The sequence below is a fragment of the Pseudopipra pipra genome, chromosome 1, assembly GCF_036250125.1.
Source record: "Pseudopipra pipra isolate bDixPip1 chromosome 1, bDixPip1.hap1, whole genome shotgun sequence".
Classification (NCBI taxonomy): domain Eukaryota; kingdom Metazoa; phylum Chordata; class Aves; order Passeriformes; family Pipridae; genus Pseudopipra; species Pseudopipra pipra.
The window spans coordinates 130,369,693-130,385,000 of NC_087549.1; the positions used below are offsets into that span (position 1 = coordinate 130,369,693).

Here is a 15,308-nt window from a genome sequence, read left to right on the forward strand (position 1 = left end):
CCGCTTACCCCTGGGTAATTGAGGTGTGTATCACGTGTGACAAGCCAGAGGTATCCACCTGATGATTTCTGTGTTGTGCAGGTATGCCTGCAGCCTCTTTGGTCACCCCTGCAGATGTGATCAAAACAAGGCTACAGGTGGCAGCCCGGGCAGGACAGACCACCTACAGCGGCGTCGTAGACTGCTTTGCCAAGATCCTGCGAGAGGAAGGTCCAAAGGCTCTGTGGAAAGGAGCAGGAGGTGTGTAAAAGAGCTTGGATTGCCAAGTGATTTCTATTTGTGACTTTTGTCACTTAGGAGCTCTTTTCTTTTCTTTCAAGCTCGTGTATTTCGATCTTCTCCTCAGTTTGGTGTAACTCTGGTGACTTACGAGCTACTGCAGAGATGGTTGTATGTGGACTTTGGAGGAGTGTAAGTATATATTGCCTGAATCTACCAGGGACCCTGAAGCTACACTTGGTTCTGTTTGGGTCTTGGTGCTCCTCAACATGTCAGGGTCTTGCTAGGACATGTTGCAAAGGCTTTGTAGATATTACTTAAACCACACTACACTGGTGAAGGTTGGGATGATATTCCAGTACCTGTTTCATAGCAAGGTATTACCACATTTTTTATCACCATTTCAAGCTGAGGACCTATGTTAGTGTAAACAGAGACAGTGAGAGGCCAAATAGTGGGCTGAGGATATAACTGCAGGGGAAATGTGATACCTGCCAAGTCAGGATATGCTCTGCATTAATCCTCATTATTTGGTGGAGGAGCTGTACCCCTGTACCTGATCAGCTGTACCTGATTAGACAGGGCATTTGACATCCAAAAAAGTCTATAGTTGTCACCAAGTTCAAAACCTGTTGTTGGGGCTTCAGGTCTGCCTCCTGCCTTTGTTAACAATACAGGTGGATGTGCATATTGCTGTTTAACTTGATCCCAGGAGCAGCTGCAGACTGTTTATGGATCTTTAGGGACAGCAGTTTGAAAACCACAACAAAAATTACTTAAATACTGCTAGGTTCCTGGATTGGTTGTGCACTGAAGCAAAGACTTATGAACCCCTGCTGCTCCACACTGCAGTCTCTATTAATGCACTGCAAATTTTATCTGGATTTGGCCATCATCATCATGAAGGCTCCTAACTGTTCTGGAAGGTTTTAAAACAGGGTATGTCTCCTTACATTGCATCATTTAATTTAGATACTTATGGGGAAGTACACTCAGATGTCTTATTAAACTTACTTTATGGAGGAGAGTTTTGTGAATACTGATTTTACTCTATGGAAATTAATCTATTATTTTTATTATTTTGCAGAAAACCAGCTGGATCAGATACAGTTCCTAAATCTAGGATCACGCTCCCTGCTCCTAACCCTGACCATGTTGGCGGTTATAAATTGGCAGTTGCCACTTTTGCAGGGATTGAAAACAAGTTTGGACTTTACCTACCTCGGTTTAAGCCATCACCACCTACCTCAAAGGCTGCTGCAGCAGTAGGACCCTAAATTTATCGCTGTAGGGTTTTTGTTATTAGTTGGGAAAGAGCCACTTTTCTAATTGGTTAATACTTTGTTCCTTTAGCTTCTCATCATATAAAAGTTTAGCTTCATTTGAGTTTTAAGGTAATTTTCATCTTAAACGTAATCATTTGTCTTTGTGCTTCCGTAACCAGATCACTGTGAAATTCTTACCAGTTGTTTTAAGTTTGGGACCATGAATGTATTTGTCTACATCTGACATGTGCTTGTGTTGGGAAGACACTAATTTTAGGTTCCGTTTATTAGGGAGGGCTGGGTGAGAGCTGTGAACCAGATCATTTTACAGGCAGTGCGCAGTTGCAGATTACCAGGGCAGATGTCGCACATCGTCACTCGAATGGAAAAACTCAGTGGATATCACGGTGCTCAAAGCAGAATGATTTTGACTGTATGTGTAAATTGGTTATAAACTTGGTGCGTGTCTGCAGAGGTCAGCAAATATATACCCGGTACCTAAGTATGCCAGTACAGCTTCAACTTTTTAAATCTGTACACGCACAACTTCTGTTTCTGGATCGTATTATGAAGCTTTTATGTGGAACATGTTTTTGTAATGAAAACCACATTTATAAATGTTTAGCCGTTGTATTATGTTACTGGTATCAAAATGCTCAAAAGAAAGTGTTATTGTCCATAGTCTTTGCACTTTATGGCAGAACTTTTGGCATTCTACTACACATACAAGGAAATTTCATAACTAGGTGCCTATCTTGGGTTGCTGGTGTTTGGAATTCAGTTTGTATATGCACTTCTATAGTAAAACGCTGCTTGTTTAAATAACTGCAATAGAAAATTCATGCACTGTATCAATGGTACCTGCCTTAATTGCTGGCTTGTAATTGGCAAATAGGTGGTTTCAGATTCTTATTTACTTCATCAAGTCAAAAGAGATTAAAATAATCTAAAATAAAAGATTTTACTTAATTTTTGGTGCCTTGCACAGTGTTTAGAAAATTCTGTATTTATGAAGATAGAAATAAACCTTTCAAACAGATGCACACATGGTATTCTGTTACGGAAATAGTGCAGTACATCAAAGGTCTTGTTCAACTTCAGTTACAAAGTCAGGTTAAGATAAAGTTAATATTTGCACTTGTAGGCTACAAAAACACCTGCAGCTTGAGAACAAATTACCTCAATTCCCCTGCATAAAAAAGACATCTATTGATGGAGATGTCACTCAAAAAAAAAAAAAAAAAGAAAATTTTCCTCAGTCAAAAGCCAGGATTGGAGTAAGCTTTGATATTATATTTTGACCTTTACTTTTGGGTGGAGGTTAACAGTTATGAACAGCTTAATTACCTAGTCATTTGAAGGTCCTGTTGGATATCTTCTATAATATCTCCTAAGATCAGGAGGAAATTTGGTCTTGCTTGTCTCCTTTGGGTGGTTGCCTTCAACCTTGGCTGTAAACTGAGGGAATGCACAGATGCAGCATCTTTGGAGAAGAATGAGTTTGGTGTGCAATATCATATTGTTGTGCTGTAACTTGCGGAAATCCTGAAATGGAAATCCCTCTGGTTTTGCATTTGTGTTTGGGTCATCATAAAAATTATTCTCTTGGATTAATTTGTATTTTGAAGTTACCAGTGAAATTGAGGCGGGGCAGGAATAGCGTCTGCAGTACTCAGGCATGTTAAGACGTGGGGAGCAGATGACATTTATCTGAAGCTGCATCTTGGAGTCTGGCTAAACCAGTGTGCAGAGACTGCACTGGGCTCTGACAGCCACCAGCTGCTTCCTCCCAGCCCTGTGTATCCGAGTCTCCCCAAATGACAGCTCCTTCATTTCAGAAATGGAAGGAAAAAAAGCTGTCCCTTTTATTACTTCAAAATTAACTGTCAGGATTTTTGGTTAAGGCTTGTCATAAGAGTTAAACATTCTCTCTGGGAGCTGCCTGTGCTTGACACCTGAGATTTCAGGCTGCATAAGAGCTGGTTTTACACTTCACCCCTCGCATTTGCCTGACATACCTTGTCAACGGTTTCTGTGGAAAGTCAGCAGCTCAGGGGCGATGTCTGAGCACTGAACTGCACCTTCTTCCCGGTCCAGGAGAGGAAGTGCCTGGCCACGTGCATGGGCTTGGCCGGCAGCTGCTCCCTCCTGGCTCAGCCTGGAGAGGGACACCCAGGCTGTACGCTCCAGAGCATGTCCCTCTGCTGCCTGACACCAAACCCCAGTGCTGCTGGGGCTTTGCAGCCAGGAACAGAAGAGGAATTAGAGCTGGGTTATTGTCAGGCTTGCACAACTTCTTGGCTTGTGTGGTAAAGACTATTGCTTGTGTTCCACAAAACAAAGCATAACTCAGACCGATTTCCCTGCTTCCTGGTGCCCTCTCGTTCCCAGGCCTAGCAGTATATTTATGACTTGTTCTTTATTCCAGGGATGAAGGAGAAAGCTCCCATCCCAGGGACAAAGGTCAGGCACAGCTCTCCTATGGCAGATCCATCTCAGAAGGCCACAGCCTTCATCTTCTCCCTGGCAGGCACATCAGCAGGGCTGACTGACACTCCCACCCATGGTGGCCCTTCCCTTTCCCATTAACTTTTCTGGAGGATTGTTCTCTCCTTCCGCCCATCTTTTCAGAGCCAGTAGACAGTGGAGGCAGGGGCAGAAGGGCTGAAGAGCCAGTGGCTGCTTGGTTAACAGGCAACCCAGTTCAAAACATTTCAAAGATCTTGGGGAAGATCTGTGCCCGCAGTCGGTTTCCTCTAGACACAAAAGGATGCATTCCTGCTCTGAAAAGTTTACAGGCCAAGAAATTGTCAGATTGCCTTGCAAACAAACAAAAGGCCCTGAGGACAATGTTTGTCCTCTCTGGGTTTCTGAGTGAATTATGCAAATGGATAAAATGTAACCTCACTTGCTTCCTGCAGCCCAGCTAACTCCCTGTGACAGCACTTCTAGAAAAAAAGAAATGACCAAATACTGGTGATGTTACCATCAGGGGTGTCTCTGGAGCAGTTACCTCATATTTGCGTTTCTCAGTCCAGTAGAAGCTGAGAGATGCTTTTCTGCCTAGTCACCAGGGAATTGGTTGGGTTTAAGGTGACTTAATATTGACAGTTTGCAGGGACACTTGTGTGAGCAAACATACCACAGGCTTCAAAAATAACTTGAGCAGGTTTTTCTAAACCTGCTAAAAATATAAAACCTGACAAACTGCTCTGCATCTTCTTAGGAGGGGACAGTCTGCATGATGTGCATACATGTCACGCTGCCTACTGCTGAGCTCCTCAGCTCTCCAATGCACACGTGGCAGAGGGACTATTGGGAATCCTACAGCTTTTTAAATACTGCTGTGAAATTCAGACTTTGTTTTCAGTTTAAATATTTGCCATTTTTGCATAAGCTAGAAGGCGATTTCTAGAGATGGTGATCATTTGTAAGTTATTTAATGGTTGGGAATATAGAAGTCTCAAGACATTTGTATTTTAAGTGTCTCCAGAGAGCTTCAAACACAGCAAATAACACAGAAGCAGCCTGGCATGAAGCAGCTTCTTTAATGCCACCTGCCACTGGATAATTCAGGCTGTGAGCTCGGGCAGCCTCTCCCAGTGCTGAACGTCATCGAGGTGTCTGTTGCCCCTCAGAGACATGACATTATAAGAAGCGTATTTATCATTTTAACTGCTACTTGCACTGTTCCTCATTGCAGCAGGAAGCAGTACCATTGCTTACGAGATTCATTCCAGCTGCTGTAGTTACATTGCAAAGGGTTGCCTGGCCTCTCTCTGTGCTTACTCACACCCCAGGCTGTGCAGACACTGTGTACCAGACATAGTGGTGCTACTACAGAAGTAGCTTTGCTCGTGACTGAAGGAGAACCAGTTCTGTGAGCTTCTCAAGGACAGGTGGCTACTCTTTAGCACCATTAGGTGCTGAGTCCTTCCTTAGGACTGATGCTGCCCTGATGATAGCAGAGTCTCCTTTGTCACTGGTCAGTGGAGACCATCCCACTCTACACGGGATGCCGTTTTGCTCTGTGAGCTCATCTTCTTTCTATGTTACCATGGGGGCTCTTGAACAGAGTACATGTCATAAAGGTGAAGTACCCTGCTTCCCCTTTTAGCAAATGCCTTCAGCTCCCACCCCCAGGGCCACCTGTCATGTTTCGCTATGTCCTTTCGCACCTTCTTTCAGAACAAATCCCAAGTCCTTGGCACCAAAATCAAGGTCTTCCCTTCATCAATTTCAAGATGTGTCCCTTCCACATCCACCTCGCAGTCTTCTCCTCCATCTTAAACCTCAATTCAGCCTTTTCCTGCCACTTGCCTGCTTCTGTCCTAGTTGGGTTTGCTTTTTCCGACCTCTGTGGTTCAGATGTGCTCTCCAGATCAGTCTGAGCACACAGTTTATGTCTTTCACAGAAAGCTTACTTGCAATGGTCCTAAAACAGAGCCAGGCTGTTTTTGACTCATTCCACACCCGGAGCAGTCATGGCAGCATCCCAGCAGTGCTAGAGCACGGGACATACTCTTCATGTTCTTCCTTCTGTTCTCTGTATGTTTGTAGGCTAAAGAGCCTGGAGACGATGATATCTCTTTGCTCAAAATAAATGATAATTTTGTATTTATTTCCCTACTGGGCAGATTCTGAGGAACATTTTGTCATACAGGCTCTTTTTGGAAAGCCAGTAAAGTGGAGCTATTTGTTTAGCAGCAGGAAAATCAAACAAACAAGAACTGTGGGAGATTCCTGGAAGGGCAGCAACAAGGGCGGGTCAGAAACTCCACCACACAACATCACGAGCAACAGAAGGGGAGTAAATGCCTCTTCTTCTTGGGTGCTCTTCCATCTACTTTTAGCTGTGTGAAATGGCCCTTTCATGTTGTTGCTCTGTATTTACAAACCTGGTCATTTCTGTAGAAATCTGCATCTTTTCCTTGTTCCCTCTATGTGCTGCTAAACCTCACAACAAAAAAAAAAAGGAAAAATTTTAAAAAAGGAGTTGGTTATATTGATTCGCACACAGCAGCAAATGCTGAAGGTCTTCTGAGGCTGCCCTTAAAACCATTTTACAAGCTGTTAATGCCATAAAGTAAGGAAGCTTGGACATGAACATGCAGCCCCCCGAACAGTAATACGGAAAAAGAAGAAGCATATCTGCCAGCCATTCCCACTGCACTGGTTACGATGAACAGGAGATGACATCAGTTAAACACCCTTCCTGTTACACCACAGTGTAACAGGAGGGTGTCCCACACTTTGAGGTGTGGATTTACTTAGCAGGTGGAAGGGTAGCAAGCACCCACCTCTGCTTCCCATGTCAGCAGTACTCTGCTGTGTATCTGCCTGAGCACGTGTTCCTAATCTTGTGACCCAAGTGTGGGCCAACTGTGCCTCCCCCACTTCCACTTTGTACCACAACTACTTTACCCACATATACAGATAACACTTGCATATGGTTATTGAAAGGAAAACAGGGCAAAACTGGGGAAAAACCCCAGAGGTGATGTCTAAACTGCTGCTTTACAGTTATCTCACCTGGCTGTTAGCATTCACCTTTAAGCTACAGAAGTGCTGCAAGTGCTACATTGGTCCTTCAGGACAGCTCCCAAAGCACCCAGGGGAGCAGCAGGAACACAGAGCTTTTTAATACATGGCTACAACCTCAGGGAGCTACAGGACCAGTGGCTGATGTATCTCTGCTGTGTGTAGTCGGTCATCACACTCCTCTCAGCCCAATGGCAGAACACTTCCATGGGCACTGGCAGATAGTTTCACTTTGCACCGTGAAGAAGAAAGTAGCACTTTCTTCATGCAGTCTCACTGGGAGTTATTTCTAACCACCAAGAGGATAAGGGAAATGTAGCTTTTCCAAAGGATTCATTTTCTTAGCCTAGTCTTAGACTATAGCCTCAAAGATGATTAGATGATATATTCCTCAACATGATTATGCAAAGACAAGACGTGGTTCCCTACAAGCAACATACAAGATCTTTCTTGTCTGACTCACAGCATTTCTTGCTGTAATGGCTCACCCCATGGCTCTGAGTGTGAACCGCTGCTAAATGCAGGCATCAGAGCTGTGCTCTGGCCCAGCAGCTTTGTGACATGAATGTATCGAGCAGCCTCACCACCAAGTCTCGTCCCTCTGGACCACAGCACTCAATGAAATCAGTCTGCACTCTGTTTCTTTTCTCAGGCCACAAGAGATTATCATAAAGGAGCCTATTCCCTTGTCCCCTGTCCCAACCTGTCTCTCAAGACAGTCTGAGGAGGCCTTGTCTTTCCTATTCCTTTTCTCTCATCACATATGGCAGCACAGTGCTTCTCTGTGTGTGCACATGTGTGCAAGTGAGCATGCTAAGGACGCAGGAAAAATAAAAATTAGCCTAGAAGCTGACACTCCTTAGTGCCTGCTCATGTAAAATCTGTAACAGGATCTGATGCGCTCAAGTCCATTACTGGCCAGTCCCGTACCAAAGGTATCTATTTACATGGCAGCTGCAGGAGCATTCTGTGAGTCAGGGCAGTCACATTTTCCCAGTGCTTCACCAGTGACTGGTAATGAACACGCTGAGCACTGCTGGCAAGGAAAGATTAACCACACTGCAACAGAACAGGCCTGATACATTTTATTGGCAAATACTAGTGTCATACTCAGGAACCACAACCCTTAGTCAGACTGTTAGTGTTAACTTGCATGACAAGTATCAGTGACCAACTGTATTTGAAATATAGTTAAAGTGCCTAGAAATAATAGGCATCTTAAAAAAAAAAGGAAAGGAAACTCATTCCATCCACTCAAGCCAACCTTTATAGATCTTATATCTTAAGCACAACTGATGTACTGTAATTGTTACGTGGACTTTAATGTAACCTCTACAGCAGCACACAGACAATGCAGTTCTCTCATTATGCACATGCTTTAGGATCGTTTATTTTAATGCTTTCAAATAAATATGTTCCATGCAGCACACCGCAATAAATAAGGAGCAGCAACTTTCGTATAGTACATCCATTCATAATGTAAGTCACCATGTGAAACACCACATCTAAAGTCTTTGGCCCAGTCCCATACAGTGAAGCACACCACATCTGCACATAATCATATCTGGCTTCATATGGATTTAATAGGACTATGCCAGAAGGGCAATGTGAGCACAAGTTTAACCAGGGGTTTCTAGCTATTAAATACAGCTACTAAGTAGTTAAAAGGCAACAACTAAACCCATAAAGGGTTGATTTGTCTTTTCTTTCTTACTTTTCAGACAGAAATATAAAGTATGAAAATGCTCTGGATATTTTCAGCCTTGTGTAAAGCAGTGTGATTAATATAGAATGCTTTGAGCAATACTGGCATGTACACTGGCATCAAAAGCCACAGCAAGACAGACTCTGACACTGAACACCGGCGTACTCAGCGGGTGAAAGCTGCTGTTCTGGCGATGGCAGGCACTGCAGCTCCTCTTCCTCTAGGCCGACAGCTCCACTGCCCCTTCCTCTTCGCTGTCTGCTCGGTTGGCACGGATTTCCACCAAGGTCCGAGCAAAGCGGGTCCACTCGTCGTTGTGTGGAACAGCCAGCTGTGGGAGAAACCAACAGGGAATTAAGAGACTGGAGGGGGAACTGGTTCTCTCTCTAGCCCAAAATTGAGGCACCTCCTTTGAGGAGAGCTCCTACCGCAATGAGGGTGGCTGTGCATGGTGAAGGACCAAGGCATAGGCCTCACCAACCTGCCGTGGGCTGGTTATCTGTGAAGCATGGCCAAGTTCACAGGGCACACCTGGCAGTTTCCTATTCAGTACCAGCTAGGAGCAGCTTTTAGTCAGTGGCAGAGAAAAAAAGCTTTATCTGCCTGATTTTAAGGAAAACTTTCTTGCTGGAGTGTTGCTGCAAAACCTACCCCTCGGTTAAAATATTTCAAATTTTCCAAACTAGAGCGAGGCCTTGATCTCTACAAGTATACACACGCATATTTCACTTTACAGACGAGCTGGCCATTGGCAGTCAGCAGGGCTGTGCCCAAGTGTAATTGTTTGCAGGACTGAGGTCAGTGTGCACAAGGTAACAGAGCTTTTACAACACTGTACTGAAGCTATTTTCCTGAAGTTCATTAAAGCTTTTATAGTAGTAAAATAAATATATTGTGTTATTTTAGTTACCCTCCTCTATGTTAAAGAATTCAGAGCTACATTAAATTTATTATAATGGAAATGTTATACCAAGTGGATACTACATTACTGCTCTGATTTTTTTTATAACATCATGCTAGATCCATTTCTATTTAATACCATTGATGTTTCTAATGAAGAGCTCTTGAACATTAAGCTTCAAGAGGGACGTGTAATCTAAATAGCTGAGCTTCCAGACAAAACGCTTTAGTGCTATGGCAAAATAATACTGCAGTCACTTCCAGCTGGATTCAATACTGAATTTCTAGAAGATAATGCAAGCTGGGATTGAGATAATTAAAAAGGAAAAACAACAACAACAACAAAAACCAACAACAAAAAAAACCAAAACCAAAACAAAACAAAAAACCAAAACAAAATACCAAAACAAACCAAGCAGTTTTCTCAAACTTTGTTTTCATTAACTCAAATTCCAGAAAACAGCAACAAACATCCACATGAACCATACACATTTTTACTGCCCTCTTGAAGCCCTTCAGTCATGTCCTGAATGTAATATGAAAGAATAACTGTTTCAAGACATTACGCAGTGCTTGGTACTGAAGAACGTAACTGTTTGGAAACAACAGGGTTTACATAAACTGCTGTCCACCTTAGCAAATGGATACCTTTAGACTGAAGAATGAGTATGACTGTAGCTAATCCAGTTTGTACTACCCAATATTCTATCTGAACTGACTTAAATCTTTACAAAGACCAAACACTACCAAAAGTACCACGCTAACTACATCTATTTGGCACTAGTAGATCATAGGTGCACACGAGGTTTTAGGGTACATGGTACTGGAATACAGTCAAATTATTTTCCTCTCCTTATATCTCAGCTGGATACACAGAACTGGAGACTACGAAAAGGATCTGTTACATGACCAGCTGGGGAAAAAGCTTGTATATTTGCCCAAGATTATGCATGTGAAAACTCCACATACACTGCTGCAGTGCAGTGTTAATCTCATGGACGGGAATGCAATATTGGATTCAAACAGATCTCATGGGTGATTATCAGTTTTTCAACTATTTTGTATCTAGCTTTGGCTCTACATGCAGTATTTTGGGAGAAAACACAGCATGTTTATTAAAGCTTCCCATGTATTGGGTATATATGAGTGACTGTGATCAGCGACATTATGAAGGGCTGGTGTGCAAGAGTTTGGTTTTTTGCCTGTTGAAACACTGAATATAGTACAGTTCAGCATTTGTTGAGGCTATGGATTGAGAAATACAATCCGTGAGAAAGCCTTAATAGGCGTCACTGCAGTCTCTGGGTTTTCCCTTCTTTGTTCCTGGGAGAAGTAAAGGAGAAAAATGCCAAAAGTGGATGACAGAGACCAGAGTTACAGAAATAAATCATTCGAGACAGCTGTCTCCCATGCTCACACACAGAGATGTGGATCTGGTATGGCCTACACCTGAAAGACCGCTCTGTTCTTTCAAAAACCTTCAGCAGAGGAAAATGTAACACTTGAACGGAGGTCAGTGAACCAGCACACAACCATAGCACACATTTAGTCACAGCCACAGACCTATACCACCTTCTGTATAGTATTAAGGACAGTGCAAAGATCCTTCTATCAGAGATACAACCAAAACCAGCTGTATAGCCATCTCCTTGTTACTGCTGCTCGTGTCCTAAAAGATTTTATTTCTTGTGATTGTGTACAGCACTACCATTTGTCAAACTCTTGAATGGAAACATGAAATGAGTCTCACTTATTTCAAGTAGAAAAATCTTTAAAGCAGAAAAATATCCTAGGCAAAGGACTTACTGAATTTAATAAAGCCTCATTTCTCCTTGTCTTTTAAAATCCTAAACAGTATTAAATTCTATTAAATGGCTGAAGAAGATATGTCATTCTAAAGAAAAAAATTAAATATATTTATGACATTGAGATAATTTAATTGCCTTTACTCCACAGCATGACCACAGACAAATAAAATCAAAGTCCAGGCTATTGAAACGACTTGGTATCTCAAACTTGAAGAATCTCCCCAGGAATGTATGTATTACATGTGTTACTCTTAGCTGACAGTCTTAGCAAGGTCTGGGCCATTTCTAATGGCTCAGTTCACAATGCAATCAATGACCAAAGTGAATACCTCTAGCACAGAAGTAAAAACATTCAGTGTCCACACACAGTAACTTCTTACAACTTAATCTTATTTTACCTTATTTAATCTTATGCACTGCATCATGCTTTCAATAAGGGGCCAATCCTGCTAATAGATTGTTAGTAGAATAAACCTCTCTAATATAAATTCCTCAGCGATGTGGAGGGAAACCTTGGCAATAATGAAGTCAAAGGAAAAATTATCCTTTATTTTCCATGCCCCCTTCTTTCTGCAGAGGCCCCACTACTGAACCACAACACTTAAATAGCAGAAGACCACAAATAAAAAGTATCCACAAACTCCAATTCAAATTCTTCTCTGTATTAATGCTCCCCTTCTAGTAATTTTCCATTCAGATTCCTTCATCTGGGGACACTGACACCCACAAGTGCTGGAGGCCCAGGTCTATCTGTGGAATCTCCCTCTCAGCTTCTCTGCACATGTTTTTTTGGTGGAAGAAACAAGGAAATACTTCATAGAGGAAGGCCAGAGGTTTAGAGCTATCTGGGTGTTCCTCACTCGTGTGGCCATTTTTCTGTCCACTTCCAGTTACTACAAAGCAGCATGTGTTGAGTTCCAGCAGTTGTGACATTGATACAGGGTAGAAATGTTCACCAAAGCAGAATAATTTAATAACTTACATTAACATTTGGGTCAGAGGTTTATTTGAATGAATTGATGCTAAGGTATGGAGCAGAACAACAAGAATATAAATGCTATTAAGTGTTTTCCTTTGATCCCTTTGCAATGGAAGGTAAGTGCTACCCCCACCTAATTAATTGACTAAATTACTCACACTGCTTTAACTTAAGCACCATGGTACATTTAGGTTGCATCAGACAGTAATTCTAATGAAGAAAACCAGTATTATCAAAAGGAATGACTACCAGGATCTTCCTGTCTTTGCCTTGCCAATGTGTCACAATTCCTCATGATTTACACAGTGCACAGCTAAACTGTATCCCACAGTGCCACCACAGAGTCCTTGAACCTTCTGAAGCTTCTCTGTTCTTGAGGGATCATTCTAGCCTAGCGCTTTATTTACCTCTTAGCTTTCCTGCCCTAAAGCACCAACACGTGCCCTGCTCCACACTACTACTGACCAAGGAGATGGTCAGTAGTAGTGATGGATGACCTGGAGCCCTGAGGCTCGCCAGGCCACCTGGCCGCAGGTAGCAGTGTGAATATGAACTTCACCAAAACCAGCCTCCTCCATCTTCTCACCGAGGTGTGCAAACCTTCCAATCCATACACCAGAGATTTTACAAACACAAGCTATGTTTCCTGTGTTTTCCCAGAAACTGTGCTATTAGCAGCTTCACTGAACTACACCAGAACTCAGGAAAAGGAGATGCTCTGACCAGACAAATCACGATGCTGGCCGCTGTGTCAGCTAGTCCTGGGCTCCCTATGCAAGCATAAAAGGAACAAAATAACAGTGCCTGAGGACACAAATCAGCATCAATTTCTTTTTCAGATCATTTAGCACCTTCTAGTACATTTGCTCTTTTAAGTTATGTATATTTAAAAAAAAAAAAGAAAAAAAAGAAAGAAAAATGAATTATTTTGAGACAAAAACCCAAGGCTTTGAATGTGCCTTTTAAAGGAATCTATCCAGATGGTTGAAACAAAATATTACAACATATTTCAAGATTTTTGTATATTCCCCTCCTATCCATCTTTTTTATGGCTGAGAGTATTTCAGCTGAATTTGTCCAAATCTCTGTATGGCTTCAGTTTCCCTGAAAAACCACTTTCCAACAAATGAATTATTCATTGAGGATATTTCACTTTATTCCTGGCTCCTTGCCTTCCCTGGAGCCTGTAAATCTCTGGGATGGGTGTGGACAAACTCTTCCTGCCTTCATCCATCCATGCTCTTGTCCATCACAGCTCTCCTCTGAGGGCTGAGGACTCTCCTGAGAAGAACTAAAAAAATGCAATTTCAGCAGCAGCAACCTCCACTTTGGAGAACCTACTGTCCCATAGGCTCAAAGGGAGCACAGTCATCCATGTTGAACCTGTTACATTCCTTTTAATGACTGTACCTCATGGACTAATTTACTTGTCACTGAGACACTGGGTCATAACCTGCAGCGCTGATCACTGGTGAAATAATTGTGCAATCCCAATCACCAGCTTAATAGTCACTTTTTTTTTTTGTCTTCACCTAGAGTTCAGAAGCCTCAAAGCAAAAATAGCCATGGGAAGAACCTCCTCAGCATTGTCACTGACTGAGGGGTTGTTCCAAAGTGGCGAATTTTTCCAACCAGAATGGCCTGTAATCACTTCTAACACACACATCCCATGGACACAGGTGTAAATGGAGAATCTGAAAATGAACTGTTACGCCACGACTCGGAATGATCTGCCAAAGTATGTGGTCTGCAGTGGCCTGCACAACCCGACTGCTGCACACTGTTTTCAATTAGAAGTTCGCAGACGAGCCTGCATGGTGGTCCAAGATACACTCTAAGGGTGACAGTGGTCCCCAATTCAAAAATCTGCGACCCATTCAAACACACTTCATGGAAATACAATGCTTTCTTATTTTTGTGTTAAGAAAAAACTCATTCAGATCTAAACTGATGAGTTTCTGTAGCTAATCACTGCGCTCCCAGAGATCAGAAACTTTCCCATTAACACGCATCTTTCATCAGTTGCATTTTGGTTTGTTGCTGTTTGGAGGCAAAGGCTGACCTTATTTTAGACAATTCTGTTTACCTGTCTCCACTTCCATACAGCCATATTTACCAGAAAATTTAGCAAGGAAAGTAAAAACTGATAAAAATATAAATAAATACTAATTAAAACTACATGAAAACTAATGTTCTAAACTATTCTGTTGGTATTATAACTTTTTAGAAGGGCAAGTTAAACTCTCTTTGAAGAGAGAGCTAATTAAAGCTTAGTAAATATTCAGATTAATCTGAATTTGTGGACAACACCAAGTCTGGTAAACTAATGACTAAAATCTCAGACTTCATACTAAGTTATTTTTGTATGTGGTTTATCACCATTTTAGTATTCTTTCAATTTAATAGCATCATCAAATAAACATAGCTTCAGGCAAATGTAATTTTAGCTATATATTCTCTGAGCAAAATTTTTGTCACCCTATATTGTCCATATCACCCTCTAAAATTAAATGGTGTACTGAAAAGAAATCTGCTGCAAATACTTTGAGCAATAGATTAACATCTGAATGCAGTTATGACATTGTAGGTAAAAATGTTTTTCATGATGACAAAATACAACTACTTGAACTTGATGATTTCTAAAAGTAGAACAGGCAATTGGTCTCGTTTTCTGGGTAAAAGACAGCACTTGCAGAATGAGGATTGTAATACAAACAATAACAAACAATTACAGTTCCACTTTAAGAACTGATCCTATCTTCTGGAGTTCAACAGATGCTTTATCACTATTGTTGAGTTGAAAACAGATATGCAAATGTAAATACCTTGATACACAAACAGAGCAGGCAGGCATGCACCTATTCTGGCCCTGCTCTTGCCCCCCAGAATCA

The 15,308-nt window shown here is 42.0% G+C and overlaps 2 protein-coding genes across 15 annotated transcripts in view; one reads left to right on the forward strand and one right to left on the reverse strand.

The window, feature by feature from the left end:
* SLC25A13 (solute carrier family 25 member 13) overlaps window positions 1-2,453 on the forward strand; it is a 102,076-nt gene extending 99,623 nt beyond the window's left edge. For all 7 annotated transcript variants that reach the window (XM_064676940.1, XM_064676976.1, XM_064676956.1 and 4 more), the window contains 3 exons: window positions 82-240; window positions 321-411; window positions 1,307-2,453. In XM_064676940.1, coding sequence (XP_064533010.1) covers window positions 82-240; window positions 321-411; window positions 1,307-1,496 — 440 coding nt within the window. In that variant the 3' untranslated portion in view covers window positions 1,497-2,453. The remainder of the gene's footprint in view (window positions 1-81; window positions 241-320; window positions 412-1,306) is intronic.
* Window positions 2,454-8,095: 5,642 nt separating this feature from the next.
* The window catches only part of DYNC1I1 (dynein cytoplasmic 1 intermediate chain 1), a 188,105-nt gene continuing 180,892 nt past the window's right edge, over window positions 8,096-15,308 (reverse strand). For all 8 annotated transcript variants that reach the window (XM_064677031.1, XM_064677047.1, XM_064677039.1 and 5 more), the window contains one exon: window positions 8,096-9,061. In XM_064677031.1, coding sequence (XP_064533101.1) covers window positions 8,951-9,061 — 111 coding nt within the window. In that variant the 3' untranslated portion in view covers window positions 8,096-8,950. The remainder of the gene's footprint in view (window positions 9,062-15,308) is intronic.